This window comes from Idiotropiscis lumnitzeri, chromosome 15, assembly GCF_059441095.1.
Source record: "Idiotropiscis lumnitzeri isolate Australia: NSW breed Sydney's pygmy pipehorse chromosome 15, RoL_Ilum_1.0, whole genome shotgun sequence".
Classification (NCBI taxonomy): Eukaryota; Metazoa; Chordata; class Actinopteri; order Syngnathiformes; family Syngnathidae; genus Idiotropiscis; species Idiotropiscis lumnitzeri.
The window spans coordinates 6,353,941-6,377,237 of NC_142405.1; the positions used below are offsets into that span (position 1 = coordinate 6,353,941).

General features: G+C 41.5%; 4 protein-coding genes across 4 annotated transcripts; 1 reads left to right on the top strand and 3 right to left on the bottom strand.

The window, feature by feature from the left end:
- Nucleotides 1-428: 428 nt before the first annotated feature.
- Nucleotides 429-5,702, bottom strand: adsl (adenylosuccinate lyase). Its single transcript, XM_088316371.1, has 12 exons — nt 5,396-5,702; nt 3,567-3,770; nt 3,308-3,352; nt 3,044-3,123; nt 2,792-2,963; nt 2,663-2,709; nt 2,371-2,461; nt 2,189-2,258; nt 1,922-2,069; nt 1,103-1,283; nt 832-1,008; nt 429-685 (listed from the first exon to the last, which is right to left on the bottom strand). The coding sequence occupies exons 1-12, from the start codon at nt 5,537-5,539 to the stop codon at nt 599-601; spliced, it is 1,446 nt and encodes a 481-aa protein (XP_088172497.1). The 5' UTR covers nt 5,540-5,702; the 3' UTR covers nt 429-598.
- A 978-nt stretch (nt 5,703-6,680) lies between these two features.
- Nucleotides 6,681-13,860, top strand: LOC148322519 (GTPase IMAP family member 8). Its single transcript, XM_088316370.1, has 6 exons — nt 6,681-6,948; nt 7,870-8,434; nt 9,431-9,528; nt 9,634-9,765; nt 10,545-11,135; nt 11,955-13,860. The coding sequence occupies exons 1-6, from the start codon at nt 6,918-6,920 to the stop codon at nt 12,026-12,028; spliced, it is 1,491 nt and encodes a 496-aa protein (XP_088172496.1). The 5' UTR covers nt 6,681-6,917; the 3' UTR covers nt 12,029-13,860.
- An 881-nt stretch (nt 13,861-14,741) lies between these two features.
- Nucleotides 14,742-17,466, bottom strand: atf4b (activating transcription factor 4b). The gene is made up of 3 exons (XM_088316372.1): nt 17,253-17,466; nt 16,048-16,506; nt 14,742-15,978 (listed from the first exon to the last, which is right to left on the bottom strand). The coding sequence occupies exons 2-3, from the start codon at nt 16,400-16,402 to the stop codon at nt 15,041-15,043; spliced, it is 1,293 nt and encodes a 430-aa protein (XP_088172498.1). The 5' UTR covers nt 16,403-16,506; nt 17,253-17,466; the 3' UTR covers nt 14,742-15,040.
- A 447-nt stretch (nt 17,467-17,913) lies between these two features.
- LOC148322521 (uncharacterized) lies at nt 17,914-23,127 on the bottom strand. The gene is made up of 10 exons (XM_088317863.1): nt 22,988-23,127; nt 21,957-22,026; nt 21,729-21,812; nt 21,463-21,555; nt 20,926-21,063; nt 20,085-20,183; nt 19,918-20,007; nt 19,546-19,585; nt 19,230-19,284; nt 17,914-18,789 (listed from the first exon to the last, which is right to left on the bottom strand). Exons 3-10 carry the CDS (start codon nt 21,765-21,767, stop codon nt 18,054-18,056), a joined length of 1,290 nt encoding a protein of 429 aa, XP_088173989.1. The 5' UTR covers nt 21,768-21,812; nt 21,957-22,026; nt 22,988-23,127; the 3' UTR covers nt 17,914-18,053.
- Nucleotides 23,128-23,297: the final 170 nt, after the last annotated feature.

Below are 23,297 nucleotides of genomic sequence, written 5' to 3' on the forward strand. Positions count from 1 at the left end.
GGACCTGTACTTCTATGATGTAAGTTATGTAGGTAGTCGTTCTCATTACGTTAGACGGAAACATTTTCCCTCTGCTGTTCCCCTTCATCTATTGTCCAGCCAGCTGACAGATGGAGGGGAGGAAGACCAAGGGCAGACATTTCCTGGTATTCTTTGACTATGCACTAATCATGACATTATTTCATATTCCTTTGAAAAAACATCGTAAGGGAATAATTAAAGGGCTTTATTTGGAGTATCAAATAGGTCAGTTATTAGTTTATTAACTAATTGGACTATTAAAGAAGTATTATACCGTATATAAACAAATTAAAAGGACTAATTTATATGGGAGAAACTTGCAGAGGTACTAACGGTTAAATGGCGCCACCAAGTGGTCATTTGCGTCATAGCTCTCTCCGGAAAAAATAAATCGCACGAGAAGCAGCAACGTGTAACACTTTATCCCTCTTCGGATTCATGATCATGTTCTCTTCACCATGAAGATGAACGTGTAGATGTGCGTATGGATGTTACAGCTCAAGCTCATAGTCAGGATCTTTCTTAAAGTTAAAATATTGTCATCACCATGATATCACTTGGGAAATGTGTTGACTTGTTAGAGCTCGAGTTCTATCTTGACATCCATTTTGGAGTTGTAAGGCTCCAGCAGAGGGCGCACTTCTTCAGACAGGAATCTGGCAACCTGGAGGAAACCACATAAAAAAAAATTTTTAATTATTATTATATATTTTTTTTAAAAAAAGCTTTTTTTTTTTTTACTGTATTTATTATACAGATTGAGAAATAACAACGCTTGGAGGGTGCTCACATAATAAAATTTCAGTTTACCTGCTGGGGAGCTCGCCCAATAAAGGTCTTGGGGTCTAAAATAGCATCCAGTTGTCCCAAAATGGGCGCAAAATAAGGGTCAGCCTGCACTCGACACAGCAGGTCATTATCACCGCCCTCCTGTTTGACCACAGCGGCTGCCTCCTGAGACAGGACGCGGATCTTCTCATGGCAGTCCTGAGAAGGCGGTAAACGGAATTCTTATTGACAACTGAAGCATGGTGGACAATATTTGGAACATGATGATCATCATAGCATAGTGCCGCTGTACCTGTCTGTTACCTCCGGCCTTCACCATAGCCATGATGATGTTCTCGGTGGCCATGAAGGGCAGCTCGTGGCGGATGTGCCTTTCAATGACTTTGGGGTAGACCACCAGGCCCTCTGTGATGTTCTGCAGAGTGCTGAGGATGATGTCAGCAGTGAGGAAAGACTCCGGCAGGGAGATCCTCCTAGACGAGAAAGGGAAAGTGGAAGGATCATTACAATCAATAAGCACAACACAAAAATGACATAAGCGGACAGAGTTAAAGGCAACAGCGGTTGAGATTTTGATGCATTGAGATCTTGAGCTCTTAATGCAGAAAAAAAAAAAACTGTTACAGCAGCAACGCAGATGAACATGAACCAGAGAGCATAACAACGACAACACATTTGATTTTTTTTTTTTAAATGACAGATCAGCGAGGGAAGAAAAAGGTCAAATGTGTCTATAAAATATGTATCATACCTGTAGTTTATTTAAATAATCAAACATTAATTGTCAACATTATATTATTAATTTTTATTATTTTAGCAATAACTAAAATATTATTAAAATTTAAATAAGTTAAAACTCCCGTTACATTTGATTAAAATATATCATTATTTTCATTAATTATCTCAAATAAATCCATTAACCAATTATTTAACATGATAAAATTAGTACAAATGGATCTAAAATAATTAAAGGAAAAAGAGCTAATGCCACAAATATTACAGGACTCAGAAACATTCTCAATGGGTCGGATTAAAGAACGGAGCGGGTCATATGTTTGCCCATCCTTGACCAAAGTAGCGTTCGGATGAGACGATCTCATGTGAGGCTGACCTGTTGGCACTATCATCCAGCGTGCGCTCCAGCCACTGCACTGAGGCCGTCTGCATCGGGTCAGCCATTAGCGCCACCAAATGCCGAGCGAGACTACAGCAACGCTCAGCACGCATGGGGTTCCTCTTGTACGGCATGGCACTAGAACCTGCGTGGAGGTGGAGAGAGAGAGAGAGCGATGTTGTCATAAAACCTTTGTTTTATACAAAAAAAAAACTCCTTTACTTTTTTCTACAACTACATGAATTAAATAGTGAGTGGCGATACCAATCTGTTCTTTCTCAAAAGGCTCCTCGATCTCCTTCAGGTTGGCTAGTAGGCGGATGTCAGTACAAATCTGTGGAGAAGTGGACCACATTTCACATTGGCTAGCGACATTTAGAGTGGGCGTTTAAAAATAAAATGGAAACACCACTAGAGGGAGCCATTTCTCCAAGGATGTACGTTACCTTATGAACAGTCGCTCCTAAACTGGCAAGGCTGGATAGAGAGTCGATGTCTACTTTGCGGCTATATGTCTGTCCAGTCACCAGGTAGGCTCTGTGTAGCACAGGTAAAAGGTTTTTAACAATTTCAACATCTCACCTTGATCGTAATGTGGTTGCAGTTTGTCATAGTGTGGAGGCAAATCCTCAAGTGTGCAGCTACAATTTTGCAATTCATATTTTTGGGTGTAATTTGGTGCTGATCAAAATGATAAACGGTTGATGAGCCAGTCAAATGTCCAAATGATCAACGTACCTTTTAAAGCCAGCCATTTCCGTCACCAGCCTGTCCAGCTCTTCAACCTAATGAAAGATAAAATCATCCGACATTCTATATATGACCAGAAAATGATTGCATAGGGAATGTAAATGGAGATGTTTTAACCTTATCGTGGTCTCCCTGAAAGAGCTGCAGGAAACTGGCCTGAGTGCCAGTGGTTCCCTTGACGCCACGGAAACGCAGGTCATCGCGGGCTCGCTGCAGGTTCCGCATGTCCATGGCCAAGTCCTGCAGCCACAGGCATGCTCGCTTTCCCACCGTGGTCAACTGGGCCGGCCTGCGGGTGGGAAAGGTTGTAGTCAGGTAGTGAAGAAGACGACCGTGGTTGCAGTGAAGAATAAGAAAGAACGGATTTACTGGTAGTGCGTGAAGCCGAGCGTGGGGAGGTCGGAATACTTCTCGGCAAAGTTTGACAGTCTGTCAATGACTCTTGCCAACTGTCAAAACAAGACGGACAATCCCACATGTGAATTTTATATAAATATCAGGAAAGAAAAAAGAAAAAAACATTCATGATGTTCTGTTTCGAAACATCTGAGACCCAAAATTTCCAAATGACTAATTGTGCTGATTTAATTGGATGGATGGGTGCACATTTGTGGCAATACAGCTGAGCCTCACCTTGGGTAAGAGAATGTCGAATCCATCACGCAGCATAATCAGATCCTGAGGAGGAAGAAGAAAATATCTTAAGGAGCATGTGGTGGAACGCCTACTGGGGGTTGCTTTTATGAACACATGGTGCTCTCTGATTTCATATTATTACATTCACACCTACGGACAATTTAGAGTTGGGATGTCAAGCAGGCATGCAAAGCACGTACGAAACCAAAGAAGCAAGCATAAAAAAAAAAAAATCCTTATTTATCATGGTGATTACCGTGTTGTCTCCCACGTAGCAGGAAGTGGCTCCCAGGTGGATGATGGGCGCCGCGGTCGGGCAGCAGTGAGCGAAGGTGTGCACGTGAGCCATCACATCGTGCCTGAGTTTGCGCTCCTCCTCTGCTGCCATGCTGAAGTCGATGTCCTCCGCGTGGCCCTCCATTTCCACAATCTGCTCGTCCGTGATGGGCAGACTCAAAGCCTGACAAGTAGAGCAGCGGAAGCGAGGAAAATTAAGATTTCATGGACTGGCTTTTTCTCATATTTTTAAGAAATTGTTTGTATGGGCTTTTAGAAGCGCTATACAAATCTGATTAATATTAATATTAATATTAATATTAATATTAATATTAATATTAATATTAATATTAATATTAATATTAATATTAATATTAATATTAATATTAATATTACAGCAGCTATTTTGAACTTAGCATGCCTTCAGTGTAGTACCACATTGAGCCGCAACATTCAATTATATACATTGCTCATTTCATATCCATTTCCCTGATCAAGGAAATGTCTTTGAATGTCACCCCTTATTTTATGTGCTCGCTGAATGGCAGCAAGCAATGTGCTTCCAATTACAATTTGAGCATTTGTTAAGGACGATTTAAAATGTGGAAAAGAAGGTCTCTGCTATTGATTTGATTATCTGTTCTGTCTTTCCACAGTGTAGAGAGGCATGTGACGTCTTTGTGGCATGACTTAATATCCTGATTAGATTGCTGCTTTTCTTTTTTTTTTTTTTGTTAGATTACAGCAGTCATGTGATGGATGGAACTTTAAAATAGATTAATTCGGCACCACCCTCAAAACCATTTACGACTTCAAGCATTGGTTTGTTGAAGCAAGGTCAGAATATTTCCGGGTCCTCATGGAGCACATAAACTGCATTCATCTCAAATAGGTCAACAAAGTTTAGCTCTTAAAGTGCCATTCATGGAGTAATCGCGAGTTGCTGTTTCCTCTGACCAACACGTTCTCTGCTCACCGTTTTTATACAAAGAAGCCACCCCAAGATGCCTAACCCAAGAAGAATGTCTGAAAGTGCAAATATGGACTGTAGCCATCCCTGATAAGTGTAGATCACAGGTCATGTGAGGGGATGCGCGTGAGTCTTGGTCTGCCATTAGTTAACCTCATGTCTCCAATATGATCAATACAGTCAGGCAGTTTTAAGCTTATAATTGCATTACAGATTTTTTTTTTTAATTGCAGCGAACATGCATTTAAGAATGTGGAAACTACAAGACCCACAAGACAGGGCTCACGTGGGAACTAATTACAACTGAAAATGCTCTCGTTTTTTTAGATCTATATTTTAGAAAGCACTTCCACAGTTAAGTTTTAGACAATATCATGCGAGAATGACTTTTACTTGGGAATCAATTAAATGATGCCAATGTCCGTGTAGTATAGACTTTCCATAAAACTTGCAGAGCACATACTGAAATTATTTAAAAAATGTACTTTGCAGGAGTACCTACACGCTCATGTGCGGGACAATATTTGTGTGAGATATTTATGCATGTAAATAATATTGGACAATATAACAATGAAAATTAATTAAACCATTTATATTTGATTAAATCGATTGCATTTCACTAACAGTAGTCTAATTACATGCTTTATTACATACTTTCGTAAAGTGTAGCTGTCAACAGAAGCATATGGTGTGGGGCTCCTTTAAACTATTTTTAGGGTAAGGAACTTGATCTGTTCTTCTCTCGTGAAGGTCGATGCATTAGTACAAATGCAGTAGATGCATTTTTATACAGTTCTAGCAACAGTATGTTGTCATTATCCAACGATAAAATGCCAAACCTTTTCAGCCTTAGCAAGGAAGATCCACAGCTTTCTCCAGGTTGTGAACTTCTTCCTATCACTGAAGTTGTACGCCATTTCCTTGCTTGCATATCTTGACACCAGTGGGGAACGATACTTCATGAATTCGTCAGCTCCGGCCATGATTCTCGACTGGGTTGATGCTCACTCAGGATGTTTGACAGACTCCTTTTCACACGGACACACGCTAAGCAAGTAGCCGAAGCCTCTTTCACAAGTTGCATGCGGTTTTACGACATTGTAAGCCGCGGTACGGCGCGTATTTTTGTGACACTTGTCGCGACATACGGCAGAGAGGTGTGGAGGTCCGAAATAAACTTACTTTAGTCTGACAAAATTAATAAAAAGAAGATACCAACATGCAAAAATGTTTTTTTTTTCTTGTTGTGTGTTTAGATTATCGGTGATCAAGATTATCTGCAAAGCTTGAATCGAAGCAAATGGACTCTTGTTTTTTTTAGGTTTTTTGGGGGTTTTTTTTTTGTTTTTTGAAAACGTTCAAAAATGACTCGGGCAATTATGCAATTACAATAACGATCGAATAAAGGATGGAAGGAAAAACAATTCCCCACGGTACGTGGACGTTATTTTACGGTGCAGCCCACGTTTTAACCTATAAATCGATTATTTCAGCCTTTTTACCTTAGAGTTTGTCTTCTTCTCTTTAATGTGAATACTTTATAATCCCGATTCATCCATCAGAAATAATGCGCGCCAATGCTTTCAATGCAGATAATTGTGTGCGCGTGTGTGTGTTATGTAACGCGGCTGTGCATGCATTTTACATGACCGTTAGAATTTATTCATGCGTTGTACGTCATCGGCGTCTGCGGGCATCATACAAACAGTTGTTTGTGCTTGATGCTGCAGGATACTTTCAGCTGTAAATAAGGTGTTCTCGCTTCTTGCAATTCTTGCACACACCCCCTTCTCCTCCTCTCTCCCCATCTCTGTCTATCCGTCTTTCTATCTGTCCTCCTAACTGCAGTCTGCATCCGTTGCCCACAGATGCTGCTTCTGGTGCCGCTGAGCAACAGCGTTCTCTTTTGCTTTAAATGAGATGAGACATCCTGTAATTGCTGCTACAAAGATGGACTACACGGGTACGCAGAGGTTGCTCTGTCTACTCAAATAGATAAATGAGACAAAGGGGGTGCTGACAAAGCAGAGTAGTGACATAAGGAACAGAAGTAATGACGGAAAAGATAAGGGCGAAGGGTAAAAAGATTACGAAAAAAAGTGCGTGTGGGTGGGGGGGGGTTGAATGGCAGAGGAGAGGCAGGGGGTAGGCAGAGGAGGAAGACCACAGAGGGCTCCGCTGCAGTAGAATGAGGGTCAGAGAGGAAGAGCTCTTGAGCTGCCAGCTTTCTGCACCCTGCTTAGGATCCATCGCCGCTCAGTCCTCTCTCTGAAGAGGCTACAAGAGGAATCCACGGTGGAGGCAAGAAGGAGACGGCGGAGGGGGGCTGAGGAGGAGGAAGCCAGAGGTTCTACACACAAGATGGCTGCTGTGTCCTCTGCCTCTGACACTGGTAAGTGTTTTCATCCTTTGCCGAAACACCTCTCATTCAGTCAATGGATTTCGGTTGGAAATTCTTGACACTGTCATCCTCAATCCTGAGACACTGTTGCTTTAGTCCTCATGTGTTCAGCAGCACACAAGGAGCGCGTCAGCAGCACTTAGGACTATCGGAGCTGGATGGCTCACTAAGCTTCGCTCTCCTCCCCATATCTCCCCCCCGTTTATATCACCCCTGCAGACCCATTTGGAATGTGTATCATTTTCAGAGTTGATGTCTTATCATGATGTGTATGTTGCTCGTGTAACTTTTCATTTGAAAAATCATGTTTGTTCATATGACCGTGCTTCCCGGAAGATGTCAAAGGTTCCTCCTCTTTAACCCATTTGTTTTTTAGACGTAAGAGAACAAAAAGGTGGTACGCTGAGAGGGACGATAGGGAGGGAAGGGCAAGAACTAAATTGGAGTCAGTAAAGGAGAAGAGTTCTGAAGTAGCAAAGGAGGGCAGATAAGGGAGAAACATGGAGCGGAAAAATGTTTTTGTCGAGATAAACTCCTTGGGAGCAATGCTTCGAAAGGGAATATTACAACAATATAATCCCGCTACAGCAGTGGCTTTCAAACTTTGTTGCCACCTAAAAATAATTGGCTCTCCATCATGAACAAAATTGAAATACAGTTTTGCTCCTAAAAGTGTTCGTATTATTGTCAACCGCTGTAACTGATTCCAATCAAGTCGATAAAACATAAAGTCAATAAAAATTGTACCTAATTAAAAGTTCAAAAACAGTCTTTAAAATGAATTGAACTAAAAGTTAAAAACAGCTGAACTGTACTCGATGTAGTTCTTTTGCAAACCACTAGAAGGAGCATTCCATGCTCTGAGAATTTCTGCTCATAGGACCAATTTGTGTTCTTACTGATGTCCCATAGTTTCAGCGGGGGACGGTAGGGGTCGTCACCCCCCTGAACGCCGGCTGCTGATCCTTGGGGGTCCAAAAGCCGGTAAAACCTCCTCAGCCAACACCATCCTGGGAGAAGAGGTTTTTGACGCTGGAACGGAGACGACTCACAGCAACGTGGGTCAGACGGAGATCTTCGGCCGACGCGTCACCGTGGTCGATACGCCCCCGTGGGTCATCCCCAGCGACGCAGAGGACGACACAGAAGCAGACGATAATGGAAACACTGGCGCCGAGTCGGAGAGCCTGCCGAGACCCCCGCCTAGCCTGGATAGTGAGGGGCCCTGCATGGGGGCCATCCTGTGCCCTCCTGGACCTCACGCGATCCTCCTGGTGGTGTCCGTCACGCAGCCTTTCACCGACACTGAGAGGAGAGCCGCGGAGGAGCAGCTGGGGGCGCTTGGGGGGGGGACGTGGAGATACTCCATGGTGCTCTTCACTGGAGTGGACAAGTTACAGAAAGGCGTCTTCATTGAGGAGCACATCACAAATACAGGAGAGGCCCTGCAGTGGCTGGTGGAAAGATGTGGAAGCAGGTAGACGACCGAATGCTTATTTTTATCGCATTACACCAGTGTGTCCTAATCTACTTTTGGGTCCGGGCTTGACCCGCTAGATCCGGGGTGGGCAAGCATTTTGATTGGCGGGCCACAATGGGTTCTAAAATTTGACAGAGGGTCTGGACCAGGAGGAGATATATGGAGTGTTTTGAGAAAATAAATCAATTTAATTTTAAACGTAAGTGAACAAAAGCATTACAAGAATATATGTCTTTGAAAAATCACAGTATTTAGAAAACAAAACATTAACAAGGTTTATTGATTTAATTTATTTCAAATTCGGCGGGCCGGATTAAAACATCGAATGGGCCGCATGTGGCCCCCGGGCCGTAGTTTGCCCACGCCTGCACTAGATCCACTTCATTATTAGGTTTTTATTCTGACTGAAGCACTTGAGACTATTTGATGGTTCCAACTTTGTGGTAATCGTTCACAAATCCAGAATAACTGACCCTAGTCTAGTGCGTAAAGCAAGAAAAAAAAAGCATACGCAGCCTGACCTCAACGTTACGGAAGAATTGCAACAGAGAATATAAGCAAGCCAGGTCATCTCACCTAACGATAGAGACTGAAAAAACAGACCAAGTATCAGAAGTTGTGTAAAAAATTATGACTTGAGGAAAATCTCTATAGGTCCCAATACTGAAGCTTCAGCCGTAGGCTTCAGTAACGCACGCAAACACAATACAGCAAAGCAATCCCTCTGGCTGTTTTGTGTCGAGTCTAAAAAAGATTTCTTACCACAATCAGCTGAGTAATGAATAAGCTTTCATAACGTGACTAAAAAGGTGCTGAACACAATGAAAGTGTTGCAGTTGAGTCACCTTTGATTTCCGTGTGGGCTGGAAGACATGAAAATCATTTACTCTTCTTATCTTGAGTTAAAGTCATCCAAACTTGGAGGCGGAACTGTAAAATACTATTCGAAGCAAATGTGACTTTTAGTTGAGCTGCACGATTCTTGCTCTTCAGGTACCATGCCTTTGATAACAGCTGGAAAGACACAGAGGACAATACGCAGGTGCCTGAGCTGATGGAAAAGGTGGAGGAAATGATCACAGACAATCAAGGTCGGTTGACATCTCTAGCAATATTTAATATTTAATATATATATTTTTTTTTTAATTACTCCCTGTCATGACTGCATATGATGCGTGCTGGCTGCTTTTGTGCAGGCTGGTACTTTGAGGTAAACGAGCTGATTTTGCTGGAGGAGGAGCAGGCGAGGAGAGCTCTAGAGGAGGAGAGGATGAGGATGGAGGAGCACGCGAGACAGAGAGAGCAGATGATCGGTGGTCCGCCCAGAGGTACGGGGGGAGCTGTTTGTGTGTGTCTAATGTGTGTAAAGGGGAAAGATGAGTGCACACGCATCGCAATGCTGCGTCGGGAGAGTAAAATTGTTGCCTCTCAATCGTGGCATGGTTAGTGTGCCGCAAATCAGTTTTGCGGAGAATTGGCTGAAATGCTCCCATTGCTGTGTGGGAATGGGTGACTTGCAGGTGTTTATTATTTCGGTTATGAGAGGAGAAACTTAGTGACTAAATTCTAAGCCTTTGTGTAGGTCTGCACCAGAGTTGTTACAAATTTGTGAATTTTAATTTTAGTTAGTTTTTATTTCGTTTTGATTTTTTTTTCAATTTATTTTGTTTTAATTGGTTTTTAGGGCACGTTTGTGAGTTTTTATCAGTTTTAGTTTTTTTTTCATAAATTAATTATAGCTTGGTTTTAGTATTAGTTTTTTTTTTAATTATGTTTAACCTGTGAGCAATATTTTTAGAAATACACTATGGTACATATTTTATCATTTTCAAACATTTTGATAATACATATTATAGTTGAACAGTCCACAGACTTTGAAATAATAATCAATAAGTGCAGTGGAAATGCATGCATACATAAATAAATCAAACTAGAATGCCTTGTTTCCCAAGTTACTTTTTTTTTGCATTCTGTATAAACATTTTTTCATAAATAAAAATTAAAAAATGTTTTAGTTATTTCGTCAAGTTTTCACTCCCTAATGTTGCTCATTGACTTTTTATTGTTTTCCCTCATCTTTTTCTTGCTTTTGTTGATCTGTTGTCAGAACTGAGGCTGCTGTTGTTAGGCTGGAAAGGTGTTGGCAAGAGCTCCGTGGGCAACGCCATCCTGGGCCGTCGGTTCTTTGAGTCCGGCCAGGAGACGGACCTCTGTCTCCGGCGCCAAGCGCTCGTGTCCGGTCGCCGGGTGACCATAGTCGACACCCCGGGCTGGGACTGGTTCTCCGTTCGGCGTACGCCGAAGCGCATCCGCCAGGAGTCACAGCGTGGCGCCGCCCTTCTGCGTCCTGGACCCCACACGCTGCTGCTGGTTCTCCCCGTCGTCTCCTCTCTCACCGCCAGGAAGAGGAGAACCCTTCTGGCCCACATTGAGACTCTTTTCGGCGACACCGCCTGCCTCCACACTATGATACTGTTCAGCTGTGGGGACTGGCTGGGCCGAACACCCATCGAGGAGCACATACTCAGAGGTGGACGGGAGCTCCAAAGACTGCTTGAGTATTGTGGAAACTATTACCATGTGTTGGACAGTAAGACCCCTGGCAAGGACCGGAGCGTCTCAAACCTCCTGGATAGGATCGAGGAGATGATCAGGGAGAACGGGGACAAGGCCTTCCTCCCTGTGCAGACCGACTGGTGTAAGTGTTGAAATTTTAACTTTTTCTTCTACACGTTTGACAAGCTATAGGTAACGACTATGTAATAGAATCACATCTAATAGGGGGAAGGACCAGGTGGCGGTGACCACGATTATCTACTCCCCCAAACACACATCACCGCACCCCTTGACCCAAAAATCTAGATGATGATAATTACTTTAGCCAGTCAATACACCTGACGCCAACACCAAAATGAAAACACTTAAAAGGAGCATGGTAAAGAACTCTTACCATTGAACAAACCATCGATTACTCAGTCTACTACACTAGCTCCTGATGTCACTTATGGGGCCACGCCCCTTAAAGGTACACGACTCATTCCATTTTATTATGTTATATCAGGTTTTTATATTTATATTTTTTTTGTGCGTGGCTGCTATGGATTAATGGCATTTAAATTCATTTCAATAGGAAAATATGATTTGATATACTCAAGAATCAATTCAGTTATGCTTAATAATTCCCTGCTGATTTATGACTAATTTATTACACCATATGGAGAGCGCTTTGTTACAGCTCCAGCTGTTGCGAAATGCGCTGTATAAATAAAGTTGCATTGGACAATACAACGGCAAGGGACTGCTGTACCAATACCAATACTTTACTTACTAAATTACAACTACACAACAACTAACCTATAATGAAGTGATTTCCATTTGTAAAGCCAGACTGTTTGTTGCAACTCTCGTCTCAGTTCACTGTCCGTGAAAAGCTCGACGACACTATGGCGCATTAGGCTGTGTGCTGCTGTTGCCTTGTCATCAACATTGTCTAATTGAATTGCGTTGCATTTGACAGTGAGCGAGGAGAGCTCTTACTCATCCGACAACACCGAGCCTGAGGACGACTGTCGAGGGTGCCAGCTGCAGTGATTAAAGTGAAAGCTAAGCCCTCCCTGTGTGCGCTTACTGTTCTTTTGAGTGTCCGAAAGGACCAAACCGAACCTCGTGTACCTTTAGCTTCATCTAGATAGCCATTCTGGGTGTTTTTAGGAAATAAGAGGGGTTGACAGTGATTGGCTCTTTGTTTGAGAAAATCACTGAGGGATGTTGGACGACGATCCCTTTTGAGCACTCTCGCGGAGGAAATGTTCCTTGAATATATTTGCGAAATGAGGTGCCGCAGTGAAGTCCTCTCTGTAACCTTACAGTAAGTTCCATCCACACGCTTAAGATTTAAAGTTGAAGAGGTGACTTGAGTGAAGCAGCCACCGAGCACATCACAAGTCTAATCCATTTCAATCACGAAGGGATTTGTCCAAGATGACATTATCGGGAGAAGGCAGCTTGTTGTCTTTCATGTCTGCTCAAAGCCAAACTGGAGGAACGCGTCCTTCTGCTACTGCAACTTTCATTTTGAAAAGAGCGGCAACTCTCTTATCCCTTAGTCTTTGATACCACTGAATCAAAGGCTTCGGAAGGGAAATGCTTCTGTAAGAAACAAACCCACTGAATACCGAATCAAACCACAGTTACTGTGCCAGATGATGATAGATGAGAAATCTGCCGGGAGCGAGCGAGTGCACTCGCCAATATTTGCTCACTCACTCCTGTACGCCTTTGCACATGGAAGCGGATCGTTTTATGAGAACGGAGTGGTATTAGAATTGTAGAAGAAAAAAAAAAGCTTCCTTCATTTAATTTGTTTCTGCTCGGTGAGCCAGGGTTGAAGTTGTCGCTCTCTCGAGTAAAATCTGGCACATTCACAGTTAAAGGTAATGCTGATTGAAATGCCGCAGGCATGGGTCACCAAAATTAAAACTGTGCGCTTTGGTCTCATCTCAGTTATTTACTTGGATTATTTTTGTGCTAGAAGATCACGATAGACCATTAAAGCAATTGAGTCATAAATATAGTCTTGCCTGCAGTGGTTCTCATGCTCAAGAGAAACACAAACACGACGAGAGCGGCTGCATAGGAAGCAACGCGGGCAGCCGCCCAGGCTGGCTGGCTGTGCGTCGTCGTTTTTTTGTGTGTGCTAATGCGTCCAGTGTGTTTGTTGACAAGCTCAACTCGGCTCTACGTGCCTCAGCATCAAAGCGTGATAGCGGGAGTACGGCCTCGCTGCAAGGGCCGCTTCCTCGAGAATATGTCAAGCTTTCGCATGCTACAGAAACCACATAACCTCATGACTCACTGGAGCTCAAAAATAGGGCTGCCAAGTAACTTTTTCTACGTCTAGAATAAATCTGCTCTAAAAATATACGAGATATATATCCATCTGAGGCATGTTAGAACACTGCATGCAGGTAAATGAGTTCCTTGAGATTTTATGGCAAACCTCACTTGATTCCTGCTTGATAGCACCCATGGGATAATGTGGTCTGACTTCACGGCCGTGTACTTTTTTTTTTTTTTAAGGCTGCAAGCAGAAATAAAAAACACAAGAAGTTTTGCTTTAGTGATTATGCTTCATCTAATTATGTAGCCTACTGCAGCAGTTTCAAGCATGACTTAACAGTTTGATATGTGGATATTTCATTGGTTTGACTGATCCTCAGTGGCTTTATTGTAAATGCGGTGTAACATTTTACAGTGTCAAAGTATGTGTGGCTTTTAAGTGAAGCAGTTTGCACAATGTAAGTTTTGCCACTTCACTGTAGCTCAAAGTGACGTTACTTGCTGTGTCGTTCCTCGTAATGGTGATGATCACATCATCGGCACTTTGTTCATTGTCATACCATAAAATAAAAGATGCTGATATATTGGAGCGTATGCCTGACTTTCATTGTATTGTGTGGATTTTTTTTTTTTTTTTTATGAAGATACTGTCTTCTAGTCATGCACAGGATACCAATTTATGTTTAAACAGAAGTGACTGGTCTTTTCCAAGTACAATTGAATAAGGTATAAATTATTAGGATTGTTATTGAATATACTGTACTGTATCAGTTTGCAAAATACAGACGATCACGTGACCCCGTATTAAAAAAAAAAAAAAGCAGCCTTGTGTATAACTGTCACAAAAACTAGCATGACAACGGTTTAATATAATTGACGCAGAACTTGCAAAAAATAAAAATCTTCATTGGTGCCTAGGACAAAGGTTGAATGCATATAATGTAAACACGAACGAAGCCCAAACTTCGGGGATTTTAGTCTTCGATGGCTCGGTAGTGACATCTAGTGTTTAAAAAAAAAAAAGGACGTTGAACGCTGTGCCGCGTCAAGGTCACCTCCGCCATAGATGTGCGGTGATGCCGGATTTATTTTGTGAACACATGAAGCCATGTTTAAAAAAATTAAATTGAACGTCATAAAGATGTGGAATTGACATCAGAGACCTACTGGGAAAAGATGAGGTTCCCCATTCAAGTTGTTCTTGTTTGGCACTTCTCCAAACGTTTCCTGAAGTGAACACAGGAAAACCTGAACCCCACAAGGAAAGGCTGAATGTACAATTTTGCCTTGCATTACTCAAGCTTTGAAGCAGTCAGCACCAGCATCAGCTGTTTCTTCCCTTGTTCAGCGCGAGGCCCTCGATGTCTGCTGCCGACTACAACACAAACGCAGTCTTTACTTCTGAGGGTTCCCTTCAACCATTTTTTTCTTAAATAGCCCCATTTCCCAAATAAATCACAAAGTAAACAATGTATGTCTTTATTTGCAATTCATAATACAGATTTTGAGTAATACATATTTAAAACAGCTTATAAGGCCCAACTATAATGACACAGGCCCGGGGATGAGATAACGTGCAAGACATGAAACATGTTTCAAACTGTACCAGAGGAGATTAGACTATTAGAAAGGAGGTACTCAGCATGTGCTATACTTAAAATGCAGGATATAGTTGTGCGCATATACAGTGGAGGTTAGTTCTGCAACAGATTAAAAAGAGTGAGCATGTCTGCTCAAATGCCTGCCTATACATCCTACCAGTGCTCATTGTCCACTTTTCAACCTAGCCAAGCGGACTTCCTCCATGAGCTCTTTGAGGTACTCAATCTCCCTCGCCATTGAGTCTGCCTTCTCTTTCAGCTCTACGTTCTTCCTTTCCAGGATCGAGTGCTCGATCGACAAGGCGTCGTGCTCCGCCTTTTTTTTCTGCCGGTATCGAGTGGCTGCCGTCTTATTCTGCTCCATCTTCTTTAATTTTTTGTTCTTCGGCGCCTTGAAGGTTTCTCTTGCGTCTGAACCTGGGAATGACTTAACTGTGACTGTGGGCAAGGGAGGCCTGTATTTTTGTTTGGGGTCTGGGTATGGTCTGGCTCTGGAGGACCTGATTGGAGGAGAGGCCGGGGGGGGAGAGGAACGATTAACGTTGGACCCAGTGGGTACAGTGGCGGGTGCACTCCCATTATCTTTAGGAGCGAGCACAAGGACAATTCGGGTTGGTGAAAGGGAGAGCACAACCCTTTGGACCTGAGGCACCACAGTCGCTACCACTGCCTTCACTTCATCCATGGGAACATCCACTTCACTACCTAGGTCCAGGGTGTATGCAGGGGAGGAGGGGGAGTCAACAGGTGGGGAGGAAGAACTTGGGGGGTCAGCAGATGTTGGTTCCGATTTGATTTCCAACTCCTCTTGGGGTTCTGGGATAGATGGGTCAGGGGAGTGAACAATGCATTCATCATTATGGGATGTGGGTTCTACTGGGTCAGAACTAACAGAGGCTAAGTGAGAAATATCTGGTGAAGGAGGAGCAAGACTTGACAGAGTGGGGATTGGGAGTGAGTCAAGCTCAAGAGAGGACAGCAGGTCATCTGGATCACTGGGAGACTCTTCATTAGGACTGCAGGCGCCTATCAGAGAGTCCAGGTCCAAGTCACTCAGATCCACCCTTTCAGCCATCCAACCCAGGTCACCGAAAACATCATCTGAGGGTAATATGGACACCATTAGAAATCTTACCGCCCAATTAAGGTAAGAATCAATAATAATGTTACCTTTGCTGTCAGCCGAGACCACCTCATCATCGCTCAACTGCTCAGATTGGGCCAACCAGGGGAATGGAAGTGGATCAGAAGAGATCCTAGTTTTCCCCTGGAGGACAGCTGGCGGTGAACGGGGAGGAGTATAAAAGGGAGGGGGAGAGGAAGAAGAAGACAGAAATGAGGAGTTGAATGGTGACACTGGTGATGCAACTCCATCCACTGAGGTTCGTCCTCCTTTGCGATGGTCCTCTCGGTCAGGGTGAAATGCAACGGAGCCCGCGGCGTCAGCCATGGGAGAGGAAGGCTCCCATAGAAGGGCCTCCATGTCTTCCAGGCCAAACAGTGAGCTTGTCATCATCATGGTCATAGTGACTGTTGTTGGTCACAAAAGGAGTACGTGACAACGATCTGAGGGTGCCAAAGGTTTTGTTGCTGTCCTGTGCAGCAGTGCTGAGGGTTTCCACGTGGGACCTGGAAAAAAAAAAAAACAGGTGTGCGTGTCAATAAAGGCCATTATGCCAGCCAAGAGTGTCCAAATCATTTTTTGCTCTACAGACATCGGTCTGAAAAATAGGCGCTGCCTAAGTGAGTCAAGTGTAGTGAGAAAGGCAAAAAAAAGAATAAAAATAAAAAAACAGGATATGTAGTATTTAGTCAAGTGTATGATTTCTCAGAATAGGTTGAGCCGGACAAACCATTTCCTGTTAGTGCCTCTGGTATATAAATTGACAACACTGCCCCCACTACTGCAGGGAAAAAGCTGTAAGTCACGTGTTTTTATTCTCGTGACTGTGACGTCAATCGTCTGCCAAAAAAAGGGTCAAAGAGTTCCCCTCCCCCAGCTACACAAAGCCGCCATTTTAACACGAGGCAATGGTTTTGTTCCGACAGCCACGTAGGCACATCAAAGTAAGAAAAATAAAGAGATAACACAACTGATTGTGAGTCCAAATGTTTTGGAAAAATAAACTTTAATTAATGATGGGGAATAAGGCTTTATCCAGAAGGCAAAAAAAATAAACATTGCTTCCTAAAGTTATGAGTTACGTCAGCCCCGGTTAATCCTTCGTTATAACAATCTTGTGTGCGATCAATAACATTTCAGAATGACGCGGACTCGAAATTTAATAGGTTGTTTCTATCGCGACTATAATGGCGGCCACGCTAGGCCCAACGCTTGTTAACAAGGAAGTATCGTTTATTAAATGAATACTTACGACATTTTTGCTGAATTAGAAGTAATTCAGTGCACTGGTTGGATGCACTGTTTTGTCGGCTGCTGCTGGGTCGCTGCGCACTTTCACACTGCCATTTCGGCAAAATAGACTGATGTCCGGGAAAGCTGAAATGTTTCTAGTTGCTGTGTGGAAAGAAAAATGGCGCACGTAAAACGGCTGCAATTTTAAAGCGCTATTCCACCTTCTAGTATCCTTCCGCACTATGCATGTTAGCAATCACTCCGCCAAGGACTATATTCCGCACTGTTGACGTTTTTCCGGTTCCTTAACACGAGACAAATTAAAAATAAACACCACTTTTTTTTGTCTGTATATATATTTAATCATAACTTATTGGTGAGAGATAAATGAATACTGCAACATGCAATACCCAATGCAGTTAAAATAAAAGACAAATACGTCTTTTAATATTAGCTATAAAAAATACAAAACACTGAACATTTTTTTTCAGATTTTCTTAATGTTAGCTTGACAAATGACCAAATAAATAAAATTGATTGTATTTTTTTTCTGGATACGATTCAGATAGTCATGCGCCTGTAGATTTGCTGCCAAGACTAAAAACGTGTGTGTACGTGCGTGTGAGTTTAAGTGTACGCGTGTGTTTGTATTATTATTGAAATGATGACAAATGACAACATTTTTAGAATTGATTACAGTTTTTAATATTAATGACACATTTCCACCGCTGCTTACACAAAAAAATAAATGACTATGATTTTTACAAATTGCAGCCTTCAAAAGTGATTTCAGTGGTTTTGTTTGTTTGTTTTCCTTATTCTACATCAATTTCCACACAAATTTCAGATAGTCGAGCTCCTCTTGAAGATTTCGAGCAAGTAGTTGAACTCTGCCTGAGAGTCTGCTCTTCGCTGACTTCTTTAGTCTTTTTTGTCCTCCCTTTTCTTTAAAATACTGATCCATTTCAGCAGCAAAGGCAATTAGCAGCCTGTCCGATGACATTCCACGTGTGTACACAGCATTTCTCCCATTGTTGATATTATTTATTACAGACTGCAATTTATGAGCAACTTCCAATGCATCCGGCAGAGCTCCAGCTTGCTGTAACCTCACAAGATTGTGCCTTTGCACCTCCTTTACCTCACAGAGGATAAAATTCAGACACTGTTCTATATCAGCAATATCTAACATGTAATCACAGACAAGTTTCTCAATCATGGTTATGTCTCCAATCTTCTTGTTGGGCTTCGATGCACGGGCACCCATTCCTCCGGCTACTCCCACCATACCAACACCAACAGCTGCAATGGCCAGCGAGGCACCCATGGTTACCGGTGCCAAGGCAATCCCAACCACTGTGGCCACTCCTCCCACTGCACCTGTGGTGCCTCCAGCAATGCCCATATTTTTGACCATCTTCTTCTCTTTGTCCAGAAGCTCAGAGATGGAATTAAAGTCCAATATATAGCTTTGCAGACGTTGACTGCGCCGTGTCATGAGAATGTGGAAGAGACGAAGAGCCTGCTTCGTATTCATAGCTCTCTGATTGAAGACCCTGCAAATTAAAAAAAAAAAAGTAAAGCGTAATAAACAGCTAACTTTCCCAAAAGTGTCTCAATTGTGTGGACCCATACCCATATCCATGGATTAATAATAATAATAATACTACTACTACTACTACTACTACTAATAATAATAATAATAATGATAATAATAATAACAATAATAATAACAATTATTATTATTAATAATAATAATAATAATAATAATAATGATGATGATAATGAAGAAATATTATAATTATTAGTAATAATAATAATAATAATAATAATAATAATAATAATAAATATCCATTAATTAAAATGTATTTCATGTTTTATTTAGCTTTAGGTACTGACATTTAAACTGCAGTAAAATGTGGTCCTTGAGCACAAAAGTTTGCTCGCAGCTGTTGAGTAATGTTTGCCTGTTGATCAGATAAATTCCGGTGGTTACCTTATTTCCTCCTCTTTACTGAGGCCATGCAAAGATGGAGTCATGTGCGCAGTCTCTGTAAAAAATACAGCACAGTCTAAGATTAGATTAAATCCAGTATCATTTGACCATATCTTTTGTTACAAAAAAAAAAAACAATACGAGTGGGTTCAAGTGATTATTATAAGAATATTGTAACCATTTTTTTAATTTATTACCAATACAATAATCCCCAAATTATTCATTTATGTAGATATGTTTTATCTGAAAATGTCATGTGAAAGTTTGGGCTTTACTGCATTTATACATAAAAATCAGACTGCACACAAAGGCCTACTTGAAACTGTTCGCATCCATTCAACCAGCTCCTGGATGTCCTGTGAAAGTCAAAAACATTTTCTCTCACATGTGCTGCTTTTACCGAGCGTTATTGAGTGCAGAAGATATCAGTGTTTTTCTCATTTTAAAATAATTAAGGCATTATTACCTCATCTCCAAAGAAAACAAATGATCCAGTTGATTTATGTATCACAAAAATTGACAATTGATCTATTTTTTTTTTTTTGTTTGCGGACAAGAGCATTAACGTGAATTCAAAACATTTGCCGTGTTCACACATTCATGGACAAGGTTTGAAGCTGAATTAAATTTCAAGTGCATTGTGTTTTACCATTGCGACAATATTTGTTAATCTTTGAAGTAAACTCACCTGTTTATGCGCATTGGAGTAATGAGAAGAATTAAAGTTGAAGTCTCTTTGCCTGTACGTTCCTATTTGAGGTTTCAATGTCTCCTGTGCCTGAAACGGTTTAATATAGATCATCGAAAATGACATGCGTGTGTGTTTGTGTGTGCGCGTGCGTGTGTGTTTCTCACTGTGACGTCGTCTCCTGGCAGAATTTCCAGGTATAGAGCCTCCTTTATTTCCATGTATTTTGGCTCATCTGGCGACATTAGAGATGGTGCGGGTATGATCTGTTGAAGATGAAAGAAAATTAATTATGTGTACTATATCAAAATCACGGAGTGACTTATCTTATTATGTTTTGTTTTTTTTGACAAATTCACCAATATATTGATGAACTCATTTAATTCCATTGACGGCTGAAGACGTCAAATATCCATTTTTTTTAACTTGGCTCGTTGTGAATGAGTTAAAAAGACCAATTTGTATCATCAATATAGATTGGTTGAAATCACGACTATTCTAGTTTGTTCATTTAGATTAGTCGGTCACATACCGACCAACTAGATTGGTCAATTTTTTGTGAAATCTAACCAATCTGATATTGGAGTGTGGAGTCATCAAGTGGACCGTGAACGACGTCAAGAAACGGCTGAGAAGGCTTGTTTGACGACAGGGGAATTACTTTGACAGGGAAAACTTGCGGTTTGGATTTGAACTACATATTTTGTGCCAATTTGATCACATAAATCTCTCGACTCTTTTATCACCCACTTTACTCATGAAACACTTGGCACGCAACATTTCTAACCGCAATGATTTGAATATGTCATGTAGTGCTCAAAATGAGACAATCCAGATGTTTAGGTTAATTTTTTTAAAACTTGATGGCTGCGAAATGACGTTGACCTTTTTTGAGAAAACTGAGCCCGATCTTCAGGTTGAACGGTTTCAGCCGGCTGAAATACTACAATGAAGCGACAGCTATCTCACGATAGAGCATTCAACAATAGCTGTGACGTTTGCACTCACGTTATCCTGGCTGGGTGGGGACGATTGCCAGCTCTCGGATATCTGCCGATCTGAAGTTTGTCTGATATTGACGTAGGGCAGAGGGGGTCGAGGTGGAGGAGGACGACCGGGGGGTGATCTTTCATAGATACCTGGAGGCTGGAGAAAATTTCAAAGTGTGTTAACGTGTTGATGACAAATTCAAGCAAAAATGCATCCTCGGTGCCCTTAGAGCAGGGGTGGGCAAACTTTTTGATTGGCGGGCCACAATGGGTTCTAAAATTTGACCGAGGGGCTGGACCAGGAGCAGCTGGATGGAGTGTTTTGGTAACCTCACCTCAACAGAGAAAATAAATACAATTTGAAATGAAAGTGAACAAAAGCATTACAACAATATATATGTCTTTGAAAAACCACAGTATTTAGAAAATAAAACATGAACAAGATTTATTCATTTAATTTTTTTCAAGTTCGGCGGGCCGGATTAAAACATTCAATGGGCCGCATGTGGCCCCCGGGCCGTGGTTTGCCCACACCTGCCTTAGCGTCGTTGACTACCATTGTGGGATTAATGGCATCCACATAAATGCCCGTTGGCGGCTCTGGAGGTGGACGAACAGGACGAAACGTCTTGCGGTCAGCGTAGTTGTTCTTTGGAGAAGGCAAAGATAAACAAAATGAACGAGACAATCCGTGCAATTGCACAGCAGCGTCAAAAGAAATAAAAAATTCTCATTATTTCTCAAAGCTAACCTGTTCACAAAAAAAACAGCAATAATTCTACTGTGATTTCTTGTATTGATTTTATAGTATGAGTTCAGTACCACTGGAGCTGCAGCATGTGGAATGATGGCAGCCCTCATTTTTCGTTTTTTACTTGGAAAGGTTACACCATGCAGACTCTTGGGCTGTAAAAGTTAAGAAATGAAACAAAAGACATAACATATTAAAATGCAATAAATGTCAAATTTAAACGTGACACTATGAGCATTACGATGAATTTTAATTTGGACGTTTAACATATTCCCCCATATATTTGTAAAGTATCTTACCACACTGTAAAGTGACACGTGAGACGAGCCGTGATCTGATCTGACTCTTCAAGTCTTCATTTGACACCACCTGTTTCATGACGGAAATGATTTGAAGGAATTCAATAGAATTACGAAACAAGGAATTTCTTTCTTTCTTCTTTTTTTTTTTTTTTTTGCAGCGCGACAAACATGTAACCTCCAGATGTCACACCCAAGTACTGCACTTCCCCTTTTTTGACATCAACTGAGCACATATCTTTTATTCATTTATCTGGCTCAGAAAATATTCGCCCATTTGAAGATACTACGGATGTATCGTTTTGCTCCTTATGACCAATTTTGAATTAGAATTACAATCTTTATTGGCATTACACAGTGTAAGATGAACTCTTTGTTGAATTTTTGGGGTTCTTGCTGTTTTGCAAAAATCTTTGCACAGGGCTCGGTGCACACAGGCGAGGGGGTGCTGCAGCGTCGTCAGAAATCTGCATAGTGTCTCCAACATTTTATATATTTTATTTTTTTTCTCAGCCCCCCCTATGTATTATTTAAGGCTTCCATTGGCACACAGCCATGCATCGAGCTTGTTAGTACACCCGTAACCCTGCAAGTGTTCTGTCATGGAAAATTGACGCCTGCTGTCTCCTAAGCTTATAAATCACAGCAAAACTTGGTTGCTGGATCAGACAATTTTTTTTTTTTTTTTTTTTACAGTGCCGCAAAACCAGTAATGGTCGAATAATATATTATCACTCTTGAGGGGAATCAGATGACAAAGAGGATTATTAACAATACAATTATACATATGGTGTGAAAGTCTGTATAAATAAATATGAGTTGAGTTTATGTAAAAAAATGGTTGACTGTATTTTTTTAAAGCATTAAAAAAAAATTCTTTTGCAGGAATTTGTTTTTTCCCTGTTATTTCTGTTGACATGTAATCAGGCTTTCACCCCCCCAAAAAAAGAGCTTGAAGCATTCTAAATAGGCTTCTTAATGAATCTATGCCCCCCAAATGTAATAAAATTGCAAGTTGATGCTGGACGTACCTTTTTCAGTCCATGATGTAGTCACGATATATCCTTGATTATGGATTCTGCATTAGTGGTAATCACATTTACTCTGTGTTTGTCACTCAAATACTGTGAGTCATGAAGTCTGCATGCTTCATATGTCGGCGCCACGGGTGGGCGGATACATGTAAAAATATCATTTACTCGCTCAACCACATGCGCACTAACACACATCTTGTTTTAGTAACTTGGTTTTGTTTTTAAATTTGTTTTTGTTTTAAAAAATGCGTTCAATTTTTATTCACGTACAGCACTTTGCTTCAGCTGAATTATTTTAAGAGTTGAG